The 22,154-nt window shown below is 39.1% G+C and overlaps 1 protein-coding gene across 1 annotated transcript; it reads right to left on the bottom strand.

The window, feature by feature from the left end:
• Positions 1–783: 783 nt before the first annotated feature.
• On the bottom strand, positions 784–21,741 carry tspan12 (tetraspanin 12). The gene is made up of 7 exons (XM_041780435.1): positions 21,150–21,741; positions 13,253–13,335; positions 12,517–12,652; positions 9,673–9,738; positions 4,362–4,469; positions 4,145–4,288; positions 784–3,983 (listed from the first exon to the last, which is right to left on the bottom strand). Exons 1-7 carry the CDS (start codon positions 21,213–21,215, stop codon positions 3,645–3,647), a joined length of 942 nt encoding a protein of 313 aa, XP_041636369.1. The 5' UTR covers positions 21,216–21,741; the 3' UTR covers positions 784–3,644.
• Positions 21,742–22,154: the final 413 nt, after the last annotated feature.

Raw genomic sequence — 22,154 nt, 5'->3', positions numbered from 1 at the left:
GCTTGATTTTATACACCTGTGACCATGGAAGTGATTGAAACACCTGATTTCAATTTGGCCCTTTCAGCCATTAACTAGCCACTTAGGCATACTCAATCAATAAACATATATTAATTTACATTGGATTAGTCTTACTAACTTTAAAATCCTCATGGCGAGGATTAAGAAAGTGGCCCCACCATCCTAATATATTTCTGTATGTGGCCGTCTGTGGAAAAGTTAGTACACCCCTGATATAAATGGTATCATGGGTCTACTTGCGTGGTTATCAAGAAAAATGTTGAGAATAATGTTTAGAAGTTGGGATTTCTCAACTCAGAACCTACAAATATTAAGTAGAATAAAATGAATATTTAAAAAGATTCAAAATAACATGATATTTTCCATAAACAAAAATTGCATAGCCTGACATCAGGAATGTAATTGCAGTTGGATAAATTGTGCAGCACTAGCTTGCATGCATAAGTACACCCTAGGGAAGAGAGGGAGGGATAAGGAGGAGCTCATTTGCATAAAACTGAGCATTCAGTTATTTAGAGCTGGTTTATACAGGGTCAAAAACCTCCACAGGTGCTGAAGCCATATTCTATTTTGACTAAAGCACGACACAGAAGTTTAGACCACAGGGGACTGTGTTAGAAGGTAGAAACCGGGTATATGTCGCCATTAAGTGTCAAAGAAACCTCTATTTATTAAGAGAAAAATGATATTTAGACAATAAAAAATACACATGTAGCCATTAACGTGAGGTGACACAACAGTAATAATGTCTGCAGACAGATGCAAATATTTAATGCTTTATTCCAGTGAGAAAGATCAAACTCTGTAATAACTGAAACAAATATTAAATATTAAACCCCATGCACATTCTCTCTAATCTAAGAAACACTCTGATAAACATGAGAACTTTTCTCCAGTGACAAAACAACAACAGGAACTCTACAGTTTGTTCTGTAGAAGTTCACAAAGACTGACCATATTTTTTTATAAATAGTACCTTTAATAAAGTGATTGAAACCAGAAGTTCCTTTTCTCTTATAGTGCTTCAGTTAGAGTTTTAATGCAGAGCCGTCCTGTCTCTGCAGAGTCTCCTCAGGTTCAGCTCTGGATTTGGGTGCTTTGTTGCTCCTGAAGAGTTTTCTGTAAATCTGCAGCCATCTCATGACTTTTCTGCTCACAGATTTATCCATCATTTCTATCAGAAATAATCCAACATCTGAGGGAAGAATAATCAGACTGTGAAATGAGCATACATTTCAGAAACAGCCGTGTGAATGTGAATACAATAAAGAAGAATAAAACAGAGATTTGATGTGTTCATGCCAGAAATAGTTGAGGCATGATGTTTTTAGGTCGTCCGTGTATATTTATCCACCCAGGTCATTCATGCCAACCATCAAGAAAACTTTTGAACATTTTCTACCAACTCTTCAGAAGAAAAATTTAAGCTGACTTAATGAAAGATGATTAGATTCTGGAGCTCATGGGCCTCATTTTAATCCCTTGCTCAAGAGCGTGACATTTAAGTGATTTTCTTCCAACTTTGCATAAATGTCCACTTAGACTCAAGGATAAAGTGCATGCATTTTGGAGGCCATAGGTCAACGTTTAGGTAATTGGGCCTCATGCTCATCCCTTGCTTGTGCACATTACATCTCAAGACTACTTTGAGGGATTTTCTTCCAAAATTGCACAAATTTCTTCTTTGACCTGGGGATGAACTTGTGCAATTTTGGAGGCAATAGCTCAGACTTCAGGGTTATTGGGCCTCATGTTCATCTTTAGCATGTTAGCAGGATATCTCAAACACTCTGATGAATTTTCTTTAAACCTTCCACAAATGTCAGCTCTGACTCAAGGAAAAACTGATGAGATTTTAAAGTTTAAGGTCAATGGACCTCATCTTCATCCCTTGCTTGTGAAAATGGTATCCCATGACTGCTTTGAGGGATTTTCTTCAAATTTTGCACAAGAGCCTACTTAAACTCAAGAATGAAAATATTTCATTATGGAGACAAGAGCACAGATATCATGGTCCTTAGGCCTCATGTTCATGCCTTACCTGTAAGCATGATATCTCAAGAATGCTCTGAGGGTTTTTTTTTTTTTTCAAATTTGTACAGATATCCACTTTGACTTTAGGATGAGGGCATTAGATTTTAGAGGTCATATAAAAAGTCATGTGTTTGGGCCTTATGTTAATCTGTTGCTTGTGAAGATTGTAACTCATGACTGCTTTGAGGAATTTTCTTCAAACTTTGCACAGTTTTCAACTTCAGCTCGAAGATTAACAAATTTGATAATGAGACAATAGTTCAGACTTCAGGGCCATTAGGCCTCATGTTCATGCCTTGCTTATGAACATTACAACTCAAGAATGCTTTATGGGATTTTATCATTTATAAAAACTTCCTCTCTGATCCAGGGATGAACAGATTTGATTTGAAGACAATATCTCAGATTTCATGGTTACAGGGCCTCATGTCCATCCCTTTCTTGTGAACATTATATCTCCAGACTGCTTGGCTGCATTTTCTTCTCAATTGGCAAAGAAGTCCATTATGACAAAAGGATGAACTGATACGATTCTGGGGCCAGTAGCTCAGACCTAAAGGGCACTGGGCCTCATGTTCATCCCTTACCTGTAAACACAATATCTTAAGAATGCTATTAGTGATTTTCTTAAGATTTGTACAAATTTCCACTCCGACTTAAGAATGAGGACATTTGATTTAAGTGATCTGGCCTCGTGTTCATTCCTTGCTGCAGAGCATTATAACTCAAAACTGCTTTAAGAGATTTTCTCAGAAATTTGCATAAATTTCCATTCAGATCCAAGATGAACAGGTTCAACTTTGGAGACAAAATCCCAAATTTCATGGTAACTTGGCCTCATGATCATCCCTTTCTTGCAACCTCTATACCTCCAGACAGCATTGATGGATCTTCGTTTCTGACCAAAAAGTCCATTATGACCCGAGGATAAACTGATACCATTCTGGGGCCAGTGGGGCAAAGGGCATTGGGCCTCATGTTCAAACTTTGCACAAATATCCTTTCAGGCTTAATGATGAGATTTTGAAAGTTAAATATAAAAGATCAAGATCATTGGGCCTCATGTTTATCCCTTACTCATGAACACTATACCTCCAGACTGCTTTGATGGATTTTCTTCATACTTAACAAAGAAGTTTGCTATGGCCCAAGAATGAACTGATATGATTATGGAACCAATAGGACAGCCTTAAAGGGCATTGGGCTTCATGTTTATGCCATGCTTGAACACATTATCTCAAGGGTGCCTTGAGGGATTTACTTCAAACTTTGCATAAATATCCTTTCTGGCCCAATGGTGAGATTTTGAATAAATGTCTCTGGCCCTCATGTTCATCTCTTTGAAGATTTTTAGGAGTCACACTACTTCAAAAAACCACATTAGCCCTTCCATTTGGCACACCACTTTCCAGCAGTCATATACCTTGCAGATGCATTGAACTGCCAGGTGTGAAATTCTCAGAGTTGATTCTGATTTGTTATTGAAAACTCTCCTGATAGAAATGATGAATGAAACTCCTAAATTCAGTCTTTAAATATTCTTTAAATATTTCTGTGTTTTGTTCAGTTCACAGTTTTTCACTCCTCTGTTAGGACAGTCTCTCCATCTCAAACTGCAGCTCTGACGGTTTACTGTTCGCATTCCCGTTCGTGTTGTTCCACACTTTATTTGTGCGGTTACATCCGGAGTGTGACGCTTCAGCCGAGGCTCCGTGAGTCACTGTGAGGGGGGCGGAGTCATCCTGAGGGGACAGGGCTGCTGTGGCATCCAGCTCTGGAGCTTTACGTCCGTAATAGAGTGCCCAGAGCAGCGTGAGGGTGAGCGCCATGGCGAGTATCTGAGCCACACCAATGGACACGCCCAGGAAACGCAACACCTGCAGCTGTTTGGTCCCTCGGATGAAACTGTAGATCTTTGGACCACAGCCCTGCGATGGAAACAGAGAAAGGCATTAATGCAGAGTAACAGCGGCCCAGAATAGAACTTTTAAATAAGTCACCTCTGGAACGTTTTTAACTAAAATGCCTTATTTTCTTAGTAGGCTTTTATTCTGAAACATCTGCAGGAAATGCAATGGGCGTGTCTTACCTCTTGGTGCAGGTCGCTGAGGTCGTGGAGGTGGGCGTGGCGAGCACATCCTGGATACTGATTAGAGCAGCAGGAGTCGGGTGGAAACTCCATCTCTGTCATCTCCAGCCAATCGGTGAAGTAGATCACCCCGCAGCATTTAAACTGAAACACACACACCTGTCAGCACGCTGGGGTGTGTACCAGTGAGTAAGTGTGAGGGTGTGTAGCTGCTGACCTCTGTCTGGAAGCTGTTCCAGGTGTGTGTGAGCCACTGGTAACGCTGCAGGCCGAAGTTTGGCATCCGAGACTTCAGACTGATCATGTCAGAGCGCTCCATGGATGGCTGCATACATAGAGAATACACAAACGGATTTATCACTGATACATTTGAATAAAATGAGCATTTATTGAGAACACTTTTGAACCTTTCAGCTGGTTTAACCCATCTGAAGTTTGCTGTTTAGTTTCCTTTTTCTGCATATTGACCTTGAGGGGGTGCCAGAGGAGACATTAGATTTTAAGCAGGCTACATAGGGTCATACTTCTTTTTTGCCTTTTCCCTAAAACTTTTAGTTGTCTTTATGTCCTTTTGTTCCTGCTGTGCCCCACCCCCTCCTGTGATAAAGATCCCCCAAAAGTGCCCACCCTCTGCTCTGCTGATAACATTCACACAGACTTCAACACCCACAACCCCCTGCAGGCAGACATCAGACATCTGAGGCCCGCAGTGAGAAAAGAAGTCACTTGATAAGAGTTGCTGTCTACTCTTCACAGGTGCTCTTTCAACAAAAACTGGCTTCCTGAAGCTGCTTTTACAGGAACTAAATTGCTCCTGCGGCCTCTTTGTTGTCTGCATTTCCACAGCAGGTAAAAGTCACGCTAAGATCATGCAAATCAGAATGTCCATCAACCCCTCCTTCCATCTGTTTTTCTTCTGCTTGTCCAGGTTTGGGTTATGATAACAGCAGGCTAAGCAAGTCAACCCAGACATCCGTCTCCCTAACGACATTTTCCAACGTCTTCTGTGGAATCCCGAGGTGTTTCCAGGCCAGACGAGATATGTAACAAACACATTTGAGGACATTACATTCTATCTTTCCCACAACAATGCAAAAATTTCTACTATTGGATTTTTTCCAGAAATTGTCTGGACTGTCCATTCAAGTTAAAGTTATTTACTTGAAATACTTGGAAAATCTGCTATGAATTTTTCAAGAATTTCCATGGAAAATTTGGGATATGTGTGTGAAATTTTGAGTTTCATTGGAAGTGTTGTTTCAGTGAAGTTTTTGGAGAATGCATGGAAATTTTGGGGGTTTTATGATTGTGGGATTGTTTGTTTTTCTTTGGATTTTTAGCCATTTTTTAGTTAATTTGGGAAATGTATTTGTAATTTGGGGGGAATTCTATTCTATTTTTTTCTGAAAAATTGTCTTCAACATTTTTAGGTATGCTCACAGAAACATGGGAAATTATTTTTTTTACTTTTGGGAATTTGACTAGGATATTTTTCTAATTTAATGGGATTATCAGAGAATTTGTTGGCATGTCTTTGGGAATTCTCCATAATTTTTCATGGAATCATGGGGAATTTTTTGCACACCTTTTTTTTTTTTTTTTTTTAATTTTCAGGAATTTAAGTGGATTTATTGGAGACATTTTTGATTTAGACTTCAAGATAAAGTTTCCCTGAAAGATTTGGGGATTATTTGAATTTTTTTAAAATCAGGAACTTTTAAAATGTTTTCATAGAGAATTTTTCATAGAGGGGCGCAGGTGGCCGAGTGGTTTAAGGCACACCCCATGTACACGGACGGCCTGGGTTCAAATCCGGCCTGAGGCCCTTTACCGCATGTCTCTCGTCCCTGTTTCTGACTCTATCCACAATCCTCCTCTATCAAATAAATGCCCAAAACAAAACTTAAAAAAAAAATAGGGAAAAAATAGGAAAAAAAAAAAAAATAGGGAATTTGATATTGAACTTCAACTTTAATGTCCTCTGAAGGAAATTTGCCTTGCTGCCCACCAAAAACATGAAAACATGGGAAACACCATCACTGAAATGCAGATACAAATTACATTACAACTGAACCAGGTCAGTAAAGAGATTTGTACCAGAAAACAGTAAACCTATACCAAAATTTCTGTCTCTCTGCTCTGGCACAGAGCCAGACTGCTCTGCTCTGATCAGAGCTCACCACAAGGTCAGGCTTGGACTAATTTCTGGAGTGCTCATCTATTTTTCACTTGAACCAGGTGCAGCAGGATCAAACATCTTACCTGCTGAAGGTGTGTTTTAATCCAGATTTCACTTGTCTTTCACTTGTCTTGTTGTTGTTTTTCATGATTGAAATTTGGCCTGGTGGTTCATGACACTGTGGCCTGTCAAACAACAGACCTAAATAAAGTTGTTTTTTTGTTTTTTTTTTAATCACTTTACAGGGACTTTAAATAATTTTTCAACCTGTTGGACTTGGCTTGTAACCTGACACACCAGATAGACTTTTTCATATGGATATATCTCACATGTATCTTGAAAATCTCCCATACAAAGAGTTTGGGAAGGGCAGGACTTTTCCAAAAATTCTCAGAGGGTGAGAGGATGAAAGTTCTGTCTCAATGGGCCAATCAGAATGAGAGGCAAAATGTGAGTTAGCAGGCATGCACTGGCATGGTTTATTGAAGCTTGTTGGTGGATCAAACTCATGCTGAGGTTGGTGTGAAAAAGAGCAACAGCATCTTCTCTGCCAAGAGAAGCTCTCAGTGTGCCTCTTTGCTCTTTTTTGTTAAAGAAATGTGGTCTAGGGGAGCAGGTGACCTAGTGGTTAAAGGCACTCCCCATGTACGCAGGCAGGCCGGGTTCGAATCCAGCCTGAGGCCCTTTACCGCGTGTCTCTCCCCCACTCTTGACCCTGTTTCCAACTCTATCCACTGTCCTCCTCTATCTAATAAAGGCACAAAAATGCCCCAAAAATAAATCTATAAAAAAAAGAGTGGTCTTTTTCAGATAAAAACTGGTACTATAGCTACATCCAAGCTAATCGCTACACTAGCAGCAGTCACTGCTATTGGCTTCCAGTACAACTAAACCCCACCCATAGCTACCACCTCGTTCTCTTCATATGACACCTATTGTTCCATTTTCTGATTGTTTTGGATTACAACTCTGCAAGATGGATCTACCTAATGCAGACGTGGAATCTGGACGATCAATCTGCTTTGCAAGGTTAGTATTTGGCAATCTGAATCTCCTGCCAGAAGCTCAAATTTAGCAAGGAGAGGATGATCAGGACACTGTATGATGTCCTGAGCCTTAGATGGGACCCTCAGAAAGGTCAGGTGATTCAGTAGCAATGATTTTAATGGCAACTTTAACAGTACATACTAACCTCTTTCTAACTCCTAATGAGAGGCTACCAAACCAGGAGATCATGAGTTTGCAACACACCCCAAACCAGTTAAGCTTCTGGAGGAATTGCAGTTGCTGCTGTGATTTATATATTCCCTCCAGCACATTCTGGGTCATCTATTGTGATTCCTCCCTGTCCAACATGCCCGGAAGACCACATAAGAGAGGCGCCCAGGAGGCATCCTGATCAGATGCCTGAACCAACCCAACTGGCTCCAGCCATCGTCTGGAGGAACCCCATTTTGGCTACTCATACCTCATTCTTCAGGCCTCACCCAGACCATGATCATAGATGAGGTTCTGGACGTAGAATGCCCAGATTGAAAATGCACTGTGTAACCATGGCAACTGTAAGATTCTGATCTAATACAGCACATTCAAAATGAATTTCATTCAGCTAAGTGCATAGTAGTGTGTGTGTGTGTGTGTGTGAGTGTAAGAGGATCTGCAGTGAGAGCGGCTCGTCTTTCTCACATGTTTGATTATTATTAGACCATCAGTCTGTCTGCACCTGCTCTCTGCTGCTCTCTGATTGGTCAGAACCACAAAGGTGGACCAGAGAGTCAGACAATGTAGACAAGAGGAACAAAAACAGTCAGTTATGGAACAAAATTACATCATATATCAAGAAATCAGTGAAAATAATAATAAATATCAGTGCTCCAGAAGCCTACATGCTTATTGCTTCTGGGAGCATGCACCCTGTGGCTCCGTGTCATTCCCCACTCTCTTTCCCAAGTTTCCAAGTCTCTTTAATATCCAACTTGCCTGCAAAACTCCTGCCTTTTGTAGTATTTTAATCCAGAATCTGCCTCAAAAACATTTTGTTTTCAACTCTGGCAGGACCGAATGATAGGACCATCCACATTGTTGATTGCAACTTTAAAAAGCCAGCATCTGTGATGGTGTGAGGCTGTATTAGTGCATAGTGCATCAGTGTTCGATGCATATAGTGTTGTTAGAGGAAAAGGTGATTTAACACAGTGTTAACTTCTAAGACCCCGCAGGCTACAACACAAAAAATTTCTACTGTTGGAATTTTTTTGAAAATTATCTGGACTGGTCATTCAAGTTTAAGTAATTCACTTTAAATACTGAGGTTTGCTATAAAATGTTCAAAAATTTTCCCAGAAATTTGGGACGTGTTTGTGTATTTTTGAGAGTTTTATTGGAAGTGTTTCTTCAGTAGAATTTTTGGTATATCTGCATGGAAATTTGGGAGGTTGTTTTTCCATTTTTAGTCATGTTTGTGTTAGTTTGAGAAATGTCTGTAATTTTTGGGCAAATTTTATTTTAATTGAATGAGGAAAATTCTCCTCGACATTTTTAGGTATGCTCACAGAAACTTGGGAAGTGATTTTTTATTTCTGGGAATTTTATTGGGATATTTCTAGAATTTATTTGGATTTTCAAAGAATTTGGTGGCATGTTTGGGGGAATTGTCATTAATTTTTCATGGAATTATGGGGATTTTTTTTGTTTTTTCTTGTTTTTTTTTATTTTCAGGAATTTAAGTGGATTTTTTGGAGATATTTTCTTTTATTTAGACGTCACGATAAAGTTTAATTTATATTTAACATTTAACATTTTACATACATAACATTTGGGGATTATTTGAAGAAATTTTGGAGACTTTTTTTATCAGAAACTTTAAAAATATGTTTAAAATTTTTTTTTCACAGATATCTTGGGTAATTTCTTTGAAATTTTAGGGAATTTGTTTGAAATTGAACCTCATTTTTGATCAAAATTAAATAAAATGTATTCTTGTTCAAAGACAAGGCTGAGCTTTTAACTTAAGTGGTCGAAATGATCCCAAATAAGCGTGAGAAACTAAAAATGCATGCCAAACAAAATCTCAGGTCTCAGGAGGTTAAACATGCTCCATTTTTTGGAACATGATGTAGGCATCAAATTCAGAATGTATGTAAATTCCCAAAGAACAATAAAGTTGCCAGTATGAACATAAATAAGGATTTACAAATAACCTTTTTCAGTTTTTATTGACATTTCACACAACGTCCCGATTTTTTTGGAATTTAGGCTTGTAGTTTAGACAGAGAAGTTGATTTGAATTTCCCTTTAGGTCTAAATAAACACCTTCATGTGTGATTTGTGTAGTCCAGGTGTGTCTCACCTGGTCGTAGGTCCACACAGCGCTGGCTAACTCCACACAGAAGATCAGCAGCAGACTGCAGAAATACTGGAACACAGAAACACGTTCATTCATTAAAACCAGCTCAGAGTGAGGGGGGATGGAGGGGGGTGGGGGCACCAACAGGTGATTTCCCAGGTGTCTCTGGGGTGGCAGATAAGGAGGCTCCTGTGTGCCTAGTTTCCCATCATGCTCTCCGTCTGTCCGTTCAGCGTCTCATCTTACAGGGAGACACTGAGAGGACAATCTTATCAGCTCTGACGGACAAAGAGACACCTGAAGCCTGCAGGTGACAGCAGGCAGGGCATGTGATGACAGAGACATGCTGAGCTCTGATTGGACGAGGACAGGCAGGTGGAACCGATGAGACTCAAGTCTGTATAAAGGAAAGACTTGACATAAAGCTACCTGCTCACTGTTACAAAAAAGGTTCGATTAAAATCGTTTGAATAAATTTAAATACATGTGCAGAGAAATGACCACTCAGCCTTATTTATTCACGGTAGACATGATTTTGTTAAACTCTAATAGATCTGTTTATTTATAATTAATGCAATCTCTGCCAATAGTATCTAAAAGTACCAAAGCTTAAAAAAAGGAACTATCTCATAAGAAAGGAGTGGAGTACCGGAAAGAATCTATCAAAAATTGCAAGTAAACTAATGCACAATGTCTGAATTGCACCAGTGCACAGAAAATGCTTCCCCAGGAGACAACGCCAGTGTCTCTGTAAAATTAAGTTGTTGAACCAAAGCATTTGTGTAGGACTTTCTCTTTCTTTATTTTTTTTTATCATTGCATGCCTTGTAATTTGCAAAAAAGTACTCTGGTTTAAATTTTTGTGCTAAAAGTTGCCTCTTGTGCAATATACTATAGAGTGTGCAGTACTCTGCTTACAATATATGATTACTGCACTTTGTCTGAAATGCAAAAAAGCACTGACATTTTAAAAATGAAAATTATGCTTTTTTGCAATTTAGATAATGCACAGGAATTTGACTGCAATTTCATGTGCAGTTTAGACAACATGCAAGACTGAAACTGCAATTTTATGTGCACTGAAAAGAGTGTGCAAAAATGTCACTGCAGTTAATGTGCAGATCAAACAATGTGCAAGAATTTGACTGCAATCTTAATCGCTGAACACTGTCTTAATGGCAATTTGCAATGTGCAGGAATTCCGCTGTGATTTTCTTTTCTGTAAACACTCCACAAAACACTGGCAACATCTCTGCATGAGAATGTGCCTGCATTTTTTTATTGCTGTTCACTTTATCAATTGCACAAAAGCATTTATAACATTTCTGAATATCAACAATGCAGTTGCACAATCCAGATAATAGGCTGTGATTTGATTGCTAGTTTTACTTAGCCAAAAATGTGCAACTTAGATAGTGCATATAAAAAGAGGTGTATTATGCAATATGCTATAGAGCAGGGGTCATCAGCTAGAGTTGTTCAAGGGTCACATGCTGTCTTGACAGGTGCTGTGAAGGCCGGGCCATCAAATAAGCTAAAATAAGATTTAAAAAGAACATTTGGTCTATTAGGCATTTTTAACTGTCTATCTATGTTTATTGTTAATTATTATTTTATTATTATTTGTATTTCCTTAAAAATGGAAATGATTTTGAGTCATTAACAGTGAGATCAGTCCCTGCAGTACTTTACTTGCAATTTATAATTACTGCACATTGGCTGAATTGCAAAAGTCACTGACAAGATTTTGAAACCTAAGCTTTGTTTTTTGCAGTTAAGATGATTTACAAGAATTTGACTCCAGCTTTATGTGCAGTTTAGACAATGTGCAATAATTTGACTGCAGTTTTAATTCAATCTGAACACTGTCTTGATTACACAAAAAATGCAATGTATTATTTGGGCAGTTTCCAGGAATCCACCCTCAGTTTGGGATTGCTGAACTCTTTTAAAACCTAAGAAAACATGGCAGAGACTGCATGGCAATGTGCAGGAAGGTTCCTGCATTTTTTATTGCTGTTTACTGTTTTAATTGCACAAAAGCATTGGCAACATTTACAAATGTCAACGATGCAGTTGCATAATTCAGACAACATGCAGTCTTTAACTTCGATCATCATAAATTGCGAAGGGGATTTCTGAACACCAAGAATTGCCCAAGAAAACTGGCAACCCTTTCAATAGTTGCAGGATTTTTCCTGTGGCTTTTGGTTTCTGCAGACTCACTAAATTGCAAAGAAAATTGGCAACATTTCTGTGGTGGTAAAAAAGTGCTCTAAAACTACTTCAGACCTTCATTCATGCATGCATATTTCTTTAAAGGTTAGTTTTTTAGGCTGATTCAGGGAAAACAGCTGACAGAGTCTGAAACAAGGGAATGACATGCAGCTAAGGAGCCACATGCCAGAGTCGAGCCTAGGCTGCACATCTTCAGGACAGCAGCCTCTGTACATGTGAAGTGCAGACATAACCACTAGGCCACCAGAGCCCTTCGTTATATTTTTAACCAAAAGAGAGAGAGGGTGAAGCTGTGGGGGAGTGAGGGAGCCTCATTCCTCTCCAGCTTCACCCTCTGTCCCAAAGCTTGCCACTGTATTTGTGCAGTTCAGACAGAGTTCAGGAGTTTGCCTGCAACTATAATGGATGCTTTTTTTTTTTTTTTTTTTTTTTTTTGGATGTGTAATGATATAGTTTGATTTTAAATCAAATCAAAGTTTAAACGTCTGGTGTTTCTGGGTAAGAATAAGTGAATTTTCTTATAGTTTCAACTCATTTATTTATAGAGATAAAGCTGCAGAACACATGCACACAGTGATTTAAAGTGATGGTAAAATGATGACTTCATACCCAGGAAAGCAGCAGCAGGTCACACCTGAGCGTGCCGCAGTACCCCACCATCGCCACGATGAAGAGGAGGCAGCACACGGCGATGAAGACTGGGTGGACCGCCGGAGAGTACGTGAGGACGGCCGCCTCCTCCAACCTGAAACAGAGAAACACACACAATACACACATCACAAAGGTCACAGATTCAGATATTAGAAGTTCAAGAGTTTATGCAACCATAGGTACAAAATCTGTTTCATACATTTGATTTTTTTTTTTTTTTTTTTTTTTGTGCAATAAAGAAAATGTCCTGAAATCAAAAATGCACAGTACATTCTGTCTAAATTGCAAAAATACTGGTCATTCTGAAATGTTGCGGATGGTTGAGTGCTGTTTTTAACAGCGTGGGATAATTGAAATTCCTGCACAGGGATGTTACAGTGCAAAATTGCACAAAAGATAATCATTTGGGTTTGCATTTCTATGTTAATTATGATTTGTGCATATCCTTTACACTTCTTTTTATTAACAAGTGTGTCTGATTTTTTATAAATGAAGCAAAGATGCACCTAAAGTAACAATTCAGCCGATTGCTGATCCCAAAAATGCTTTTACATCACGTCCAACATGATCACTCATGCTGACCATGAAAAACTGATCAGATTAAGCAGTCAGGCGTACCAGATGTAGGCTTTAATTGATTGGAAGCAGTAAACTGATGTAAATGCATTAATGTTACCTGCTCTGTGAGCCTCACCTGGTGTGGGCGGTCAGGGTCAGCACGGTGTTCAGGGAGTCTCTGATCCACGCTGCCACTCCTAACACACACAGTGACATCAGCTGCACACACAAACACACACAGGGATCAGTTTCTGCTGCCTACAAATAACATCTCAGAATGTCAAACACGCTCACACACTCTCACCCGCTGGCCTACTTTCACTGCTGCTATGAACCCTGTTACTGTAAACATGTGTGGTTGTGTTGGATTGCCAGAAATTGCAGGCACACTGTCTAAATTGCACAAATACATTGGCAACATTTCATACTAAAACACTGCCAGCACATTCATGTTATCTAGACAGCGCTCTCTTTACTTCTAGCAGCTAATAATTAAAGATATTAGCAAAGATCTGCAGGTTTTTTTTAAAGATCTGGTGCATTTTCATATTTTTGATGGTTAAAATAACAGGTGACTTGTTTAAAAAAATATCAGACTAAGGTCATTTTGACAGCCTTGACCACAGAAAATTTGCATAAGCTAAGCTGTCAGTTGAGTGAGCAGAAGCCACGCCCACTCATGGGAAATACAAGAGTTTCTCTCATCTGTTTATCTTTGTTGTTATGTTGTTGCTGAAAACAGTAGATTTCCTGATGTTGCTCTTCAAATTAAAAGTCTTCAATGATGACAGACTTGGCAGGAATAGAACTTGTCTATCAACAGATACTTTACTAAACTTTAGCATAGCGATGCTAACAGACAGGAGGGATTGAACTGTGGCTGCTTCGAGAGAGACAAAGCCACAGTCTGATTCTTTTCATCATCAATCTGGATTAAAACACATCTTCAGCAGGTAAGATGAGCAGGAAGCTCAGTTGCTGCCCTTGGGGTGATGACATATACGGTCCCGACAAACACTGTAGTCCTAGTTAGCTATGCTTAAGCAGCCGCCTTTATTAAGATGTAAAAAGATATACAACTCAAAGTGGGGCACTTTTCAGATGTATTTTATGTCGTGGGATAAAATGTTAAAATCTCTTGAGCCTGTGTTCACCACAGACCTTATTTCAGGCATTTAACCAAAATCTTATTCAAAAATTCCATAGACTTTCAGACAAGAGAACTGGAAGTGCTAAAATGCTAACTTACTTCCACATTTTTCTGATTTTATTTTTTGCCTGCTTTTATTCCTATGTAAGGCTTTTACTCTATGCACCTATTTGTTGCACTTTAAGGTTTGTTCTAAATGTAAAGTGCGTTATAAATAAAAATTGTTATTATTACTGTCATTACTATTATCATTATATGTATCTGATCTTTTGGAAGTTGACCGCAGTGTGAACAGGCAAACAAAAAAATCTGAACTGAGCATTATGGCCTGCAGTGTGAACGTAGCCTAACAGTCTAAATCCAAAATTCAGTCACATGTAGATCTCAGCGCTTTCAAATGTTTACAGCAACCACATTCCAACATATCTTGTATGTTTAGACATAACGTTTGGATTTGACTTTACAGGGACTTTAAAGTAAAGTCATTTGATCACGTTTAATTTAAATGAACTTATTAAAGCACCTTTTATGTTCGAATTTGATGACTAGAGGCAGAATTTAGCAAAACTACAGAAAACAAGTGGCTCAAGAATTGAGCCCTGAGGTACACCAAGAGTAAAAGTTAACGATAAGAAGGAAAAGAGCCTGATTCTGGAGTAAAACAGGTTGGGTAGCTGTTGAGTTGTGTCATACTGAAAGGTTTGCTGTTTCAGGTCCATAAGAGACAAGCATTTGAAGCAATGTTGGACAATAAAAACATGTGCTCTGCTCTTTATGTTTGTCTGTGATTTAGACTGAAACCCAGTTTATATGTTATAAATCTGGAAACCTTATGGGTGTAAATATAATATGGCATAGTTAGAACCACTTCTGTGGTGTTTGAAGACACTACACAGCACAGAAGGCCATCACTTCTCTCCAGTTCCACCCTGTTGCCAATGTTTTTATGCAATCTAGACAGAACTCTTATTTGATCAACATTAGACTAGATCTAGCTCTTTTCATGCTTTAGCACTTCTTGAGAGTATTGATCACTGATATAGGAGATTGCATCGTTTTCATGCATGTGCAGAAAAGAGTAACTTTATTTACATTTACATGTCAGCATGTTTCTGTTTAACAGTTTTATCTGCTGCATTCCTCATATGTTCACTTAAATCTCCTTTTTAAGGCTTCTCTATAATTTCATACTCTCATCACAGCTGCAGATACTTCACAGATTAAATCAAACTCATGCACACATGTTCACCCCATTATCTACACATTCCACACAATAATATCTGAGCTGTAATCATTTAAACAGACTGTATAGAACAGATTTTATCTTCTCTGCTGATAAAAACAAATGCTTTCACTGAGATTATTACAGGATTATCACATGGTTTCACATTTAAACATGAATAAACATATGACTAAGTGCTGCCAGGGTATCTTCAATATAATACTGGTAAAATCAGATGTGAATGGTGCCTTTTTTATACTGTGGCAACAAAAAGACATAAACAACAAATATTTAGTCATTTCTTTTTTTCAGTTACCAAACATTGCAGGAATATCCATGCACATTGAAATACAGACACATTGCATGTACTTTTGCGCAGTTTAGACAGTATGCAGGAGTTTAGATATTTAAAGTTCATGGCGCATTCCTGCAAATTGTCTAAAATGTACAATACATACACTTTCTTTATTAAGCACTTGCAATTGCACAAAACATTAGCATTGCTCAGTGCAGAAATGTTGCCAATCAGTGCTTTTGTGCTATAACAGAGTGCAGCAATGAAAAGGAACAGGAACAATGCTGGTATTTGAAAATAATTCAATGTTTTTGTTCAATAGAGAAGGCTAGAAACCCCCATATGGATGGATATATTTGTGTGAATTGCATATTGAATACAATGAAATTAGTTCAAAAACAATTAATCCGTAGCATGAATCAGAATATGAGGATGCAATAATAAGCTTTATGCTATAAAGGGGGAGGCTGGGACAGAGGAGTCGAAGCTTTATGCTGCAAAGGAGGAGGCTGGGGGTGGGGGAGTTGAAATTTTATGCAGCAAAGGAGGAGGCTGGGGTGGAGGAGGTGAAGCTTTAAGCTATAAAGGAGGAGGCTGGGGTGGAGGAGGTGAAGCTTTAAGCTATAAAGGAGGAGGCTGGGGTGGAGGAGGTGAAGCTTTATGCTATAAAGGAGGAGGCTGGGGTGGAGGAGGGGAAGCTTTACGCTGTAAAGGAGGAGGCTGGGGTGGAGGAGGTGACGCTTTATGCTACAAAGGAGGAGGCTGGGGTGGAGGAGGGGAAGTTTCATGCTATTAAGGAGGAGGCTGGGGTGGAGGAGGGGAAGCTTTATGCAATAAAAGAGAAGGCTGGGGTGGAGGAGGTGACGCTTTTCCAGCAGCAGCTGTGTGGTACATCAGCATTAATGCAAGCAGGGATTAGTGAGAAGTACGTCATATATAAATACAGGGCAGCGTTGAGAGAAAGAGTTGATTGGCTGTGGGAGCTTGGAGGTGATAATTGGGATCAGCTGGGCGTTTGATTACCATGTAATGCATGGACTAATGCTGGACTTCATGAGTGAAGATCTGTTTTTAAAACCCTCAGTACCTCTATAGTGCACAAAAAACTGAAAGGGTTTCCATGAACCAACATTGAGGGAATTTGTCTGCAGTTTTAAAGGATTTATTCCTCTCTTGTCTCATAAAGCAGCTGTAGGTTTTTCTGAAGTGTCAGTGCTGTTTGATGCTATCAGTCATTAAGTCAACATAGATTGTATCATGGGTTGAAAAGGTATCAAAGTCTTAAATGTTTTTGACCTTAATAAAAAAAGTTTATGTGTAATGTGTTCACAAACTTTACAGACTGTTGGATAGATACCATAATGACTGCTTTCACTCAGAATAATAATAATCCTCTCTGTTTTTCTAAAATGAAACCATATTTATGTCATTAAATCAGAAAAACAGAGCAGATTTACAAAAAACAGATTGGTTAAGGATGTCGCCAAAAGTCTGTGGACACAAAACCAGATAGAAATCCGATGTCATTTAATGCTGAGCTGCATCCATTTAACACATTAACATGAACTAATCACGTGAAATCTAATCAGCTGTAAAATATCGAATCCTGCATGTGATGAGTTTTATAAATAACATTGCTATAGCCTTGAGTGATTGTGACGTAACTTTGGCTGGAACAGTCAGACAAAAGAGGGTTTATTTTCCCAACTGAAAAATGAAAATATATTTTTTTCGTAAGTCCAAAATGAGAAACCACGTAATGAAAATTACACTCACAAATTACACGCTCTTAACCTGGATTTTTTAAACCAAAGCATGAGCTAACAGGGCAACTGGACTTGGTTAAGGTCCTTCTAGATCTTTTCCCTAATTATGAACAATACTGGATTTTTAACAGTATCTGATATGCTGATTTTTCCAAACTCATTTTACAGATATTTAAGGCTGATGTGTGATATACAGTGAACAAGTATTCGCCCTCTTCCTGGTTTCTTTTTTCTTCTTCTTTTTCACATCATCAAACTAATTTAACATGAGTAAAACCTAAATGCATATTTTAAATGATTTCATTCATTAAGAGGAAAAAAGCCAAACCTGCCTGGCCCTGTGTGAAAAAGTCATTGACCTCTAACCTAATCACTGGTTGTTCCACCCGTTATAGCAACAACTGCAAGCAAGCATTTGCAATAACTGGTAACGAGTCTTTCACACCACTGTGGAGGAATTTTGTCCCACTCTTCTTTGCAGAATTGGTTTAATTCAGCCACACTGGAGGGTTTACTAGATTTAAGTCCGGACTCTGGCCACTCCAAAACCTTAATTTTGTGTTTTTAGTTCATGCAGAGGTGGACTTGCTGGTGTTTCGGATCATTGTCCTGCTGCATAACCAAAGTGCTCTTGAGCTCGAGGTCATAAACTGATGGTTGGACGTTCTCAGGATTTTCTGGTCAAGAGCAGAATTCATAGTTGCATCAATTACAGCAAGCGGTCCAGGTCCTGAAGCAGCAAAGCGGCCCCAGACCATCACACCACCACCATGCTGGATTGTTGGTGTCAGGTCTGCCCAAAGATTTGTCTGGGCCCCTGAAAACTAAGGATTGGTCCCTACGTTGTGACTTATTGATGATGTCAGCGTCCTGGCTAACAGCTACTTCATTTTGGAGATGAAAAGTGTGTCAGACTATTATTGGGTCTGATGTCGGAATTATTTATTCACGCTACTTTTTAACCTGTTTCACCACTTTTTACCATCTCTTATTGGCACTTTTAACCCATTTTTGTTGCATATTCAACTGTTTTTGCTGCATTTTTGCCACTTTTTAGACCATTTAACCACTTTTAAACTGTCTTTAGCCGTTTTCACCAATTTATGCCAAGTTTTTACTCCATTTTTGCCCTTGTTTGTCACTTTTTGCCCATATTTGCACATTTTTGTCCTTTTTTCCACTTTCCTTCCATTCCCGCAACATCTTTTGCCTGTTTTAGCCAAACTTGTTCATGTTTTGCCCATTGTGGCCTATTTTAAATCCTATTTTGCCAACGTAGAAGACTTTTTTGTAGCTTTGTCAAATTTTGCCCTTTTTAAACCACTTTTGCCATGTTTGTTGCCACTTCTTCCCGTTTTGTCCTTTTTTTAAACCATTTTCCACTTTTCAACCATTCCTGAAACATTTTGCCTATTTCAGTCATGTTTAGCCTATCTTAACTCCCTTTTTTCCCATTTGTATCGCTTTTTGCAGCATTATCCCATTTTGCCACATTGTAAACCATTTTTGCCATGGTTTACCCATTTTTGCATTGTTTGTTGCAACATCTTATATATTCATATTCATCCACTTTTCTGCAATTTTGCACTTTTTATTGCTACTCAATATCAATTTTTGCCCATTTTTGCCACTTTTTTTGCAGCTTTTTCCAATTTGCCACTTTTTAAAACATTTTGTGTCATCTTTCACTCATTTTTGCACTGTTTTTTGCCACTTTTTGCCCATATTTGTAATTTTTTTGTCCTTTTTGTGCCTTATTTCCACCCATTCCTGTAACATCTTCTTGCATCTTTTTGCATATTTTAGCTACCTTTGGCCACTTTTTGCCTATTTTGTGCCATTTTTTTTTTTACATTTTTGTCACTCTATGTCCTGTTCTGACCATTTATACCCCTTTTGCAGCTTTTCCCAATTTGCCACCTTTAAAAATATATGTGTCATGTTTCACCCATTTTTGCATTGTTTGTTGACACTTTTTTCCTATTTTTGCCACTTTTCTGCAATTTTACACTCTTCTTTGCCACTCAATATCAGTTTTTGGCCATTTTTGCCATTTTTTGCAGCTATTTTCCAATTTGCCACCTTTAAGAAATGTTTGTGTCATGTTTCATATTTTTGTATTGCTTGTTGCCACTTTTTTTCCTATTTTTGTTTCTTCTCGCAATTACTCTTTTCTCTACCAAAATAAATTTTCTCAGTTTCATCTACTTTATTTTTGGCATCCTGGCATCCTGACATTTGTGCACATTAGGGCTTAGCTTTGATGTCTGACATTACTTTCCTATGCACCCATCCTTTGTTGCTTTGATAGGTGTGGTTATTATTCAGGTTTGAAATTAAATATGCTTATGACAACTTACTGTAACTTTATAATGGACCATGATTTTGCAGACCTCCATGGGCCCCAGTTTGACCGGGCCCCAGAAAGCTCTCCCCTTTATCCCGCCTCATGGGCAGCTTTGGTTGGTGTGATGTCCTTTCGATGAAATGCTGTGATCATTTTACTCCAGAAGTAACCTTTCAAAAAGTTAAACTCGTCTCGTCAGTCCACAGAATATTTTCCCAGAAGTCTTAGGGATCATCAGGATGTTTTCAGGCAAATATGAGACAAGCCTTTTTTTTTCTTTTTGGTCAGCAGTGGTTTGAGCCTTGGAAATCTCCCATGATGCCATTTTTGCCCAGTGTCTTTCTTCTTGTTGAATCATGAACTCTGACCTTAACTTAGTCAAGTGAGTCCTGCAGGTCTTTAGATGTTGTTCAGGGTTCTTTTGTGACCTCCTGGTTGAGTCATCCATGGACTCTTGGAGTCATTTTGGTAGCCCAGCCACTCCTGGAAGGTTCACCGCTGTTTAAAGTTTTCTCTATTTGTGGGTAATGGCTCTCACTGTGGTTCACTGGAGTCCAAAAGCCTTAGAAATGTCTTCGCAACCCTTTCCAGACTGATAGATATCAGTGACTTTGTTTCTCATCTTTCTTTAGATTTCTTTAGATGGTGCCATGATGCGTTGCTTTTTGAGATCTTTTAACCTACTTCACTTTTTCAGACAGGGTCTATTTAAGGGTTTTCTGGATTCAACAGGTCTGGAAGTAATCATGCCTGAGTGTGGCTGGTGAAATGATACTCAGCTTTACAAAAAAAATGTGGTTAATCACAGTTAAATAATGATTTAACAAGGAGGAGCAATGGCTTTTTCACATAAGGCCAGGTAGGTTTGGATGGCCTTTCCCTTAAAAATGAAATCATCATTTAAAAACTGCATTTTGTATTTACTCAGGTCATCTTTGTCTAATATTAGAAATTGTTTGATGCTCTGACACATTTTAACGTGACAAATAAGACATATGAAAGGGACAAATACTTCACGTGACCCCAAACATACACATGCATTTTGATGTTTTTATGCGTCATGATAAATGCACATGCTCTTGTAAGGGAAAGATAAGATAAATATAGCATATAATACTTTTAAGTCATTTCATTGTTAATCCTGCTGTGTGGAAGTTTGAGAGTGTGTATTTGAGTGTGATCAGTCTGTGTCTGTGTGTTATTGATCAGCAGGTGTGTGTGATCAGCTGGTGTCTGTGTATCTTTGTTCTCACCCAGAAGAGCAGGTTGAGCGCGTACAGCAGACAGCGCAGACACCTCACCGCGTCCTCACGAGCCATCCCGACCAGAGCTCACCTGAGCCCGGGTAACCATGGCAACATGCTCATAGCAAACACACGGCGCGGATCCCAGAGAGATTTCGGCGGAGATTATCGCTCATCTTCTCTGAAAGTGCGTCTGCTCCGTGCGTAAAGGCCGCATTCCGCGCCACTCTGTCTCGGCTCAGCTCGGGTTTATCCGTCAGAGGCTCCAGGAAACTTTCACAACAGGTGGTTTCTTACTTTCCCCTCTGCCCCGCCGGGATGATGGAGTGACATTTCCAAAGCAATCATCACTCAGTTAGCAGGACGCGCCGAAAATACGCACAGCCAGGAACGGTTTGAAGAAGTTTACGCGAGGAGTTACGATTTTAAAACGTTAGCTGTGTGATCCAAAACTCCAAATCAGAACTCAGAAGAGGGAAAACAAACTTTAAAACCATCCACCATGTAGTGTTAAATCCTCTCCAGTTCGTTTCAGTATGTGTAGTTTCCTCCTAAGCGCAGAGTTTCAGTCCGGACAGAGTCTGCAGCTGAATCTGAGCCTGGAGCTGCCTGCAGGGGGGCGGTGCTGCTGTCCCACTCCGTCCGTCCTGCCGCTTCTTCTTCTTCTTCCTCACTAATTAAATGCGCACACAGCAGCAGCAGCAGCCTCCCCTCCCTCCCATCTTTCTCTCCTGGGGGAGGACAGTGGAATGTGTCCGCCTCCAGCCGCAGAGCCACGAGGTCAGCGGGCCAACAGGCTGAGGAGAGTCATGTGTGGAGGAGGATGAGGCTGCATACACTCACACAACATAAACACACTTAAATATGTATAAACAAACACAACTCAAACTATAGACTTAACTATAGACACGTGGAATCCCATTATTTAACAGACATACTTTTTTTTTTTGAAAGCCCTTATAAATAGATTTTTATCTTATTCCACATCAAAAGAGGAAAAATAATTGCTAAACT

Source organism: Cheilinus undulatus, linkage group 23 (genome assembly GCF_018320785.1).
Source record: "Cheilinus undulatus linkage group 23, ASM1832078v1, whole genome shotgun sequence".
NCBI classification, from domain to species: Eukaryota; Metazoa; Chordata; class Actinopteri; order Labriformes; family Labridae; genus Cheilinus; species Cheilinus undulatus.
Note: the sequence above shows the minus strand (reverse complement) of the source record. Positions and strands in the feature narration are given on the sequence as shown.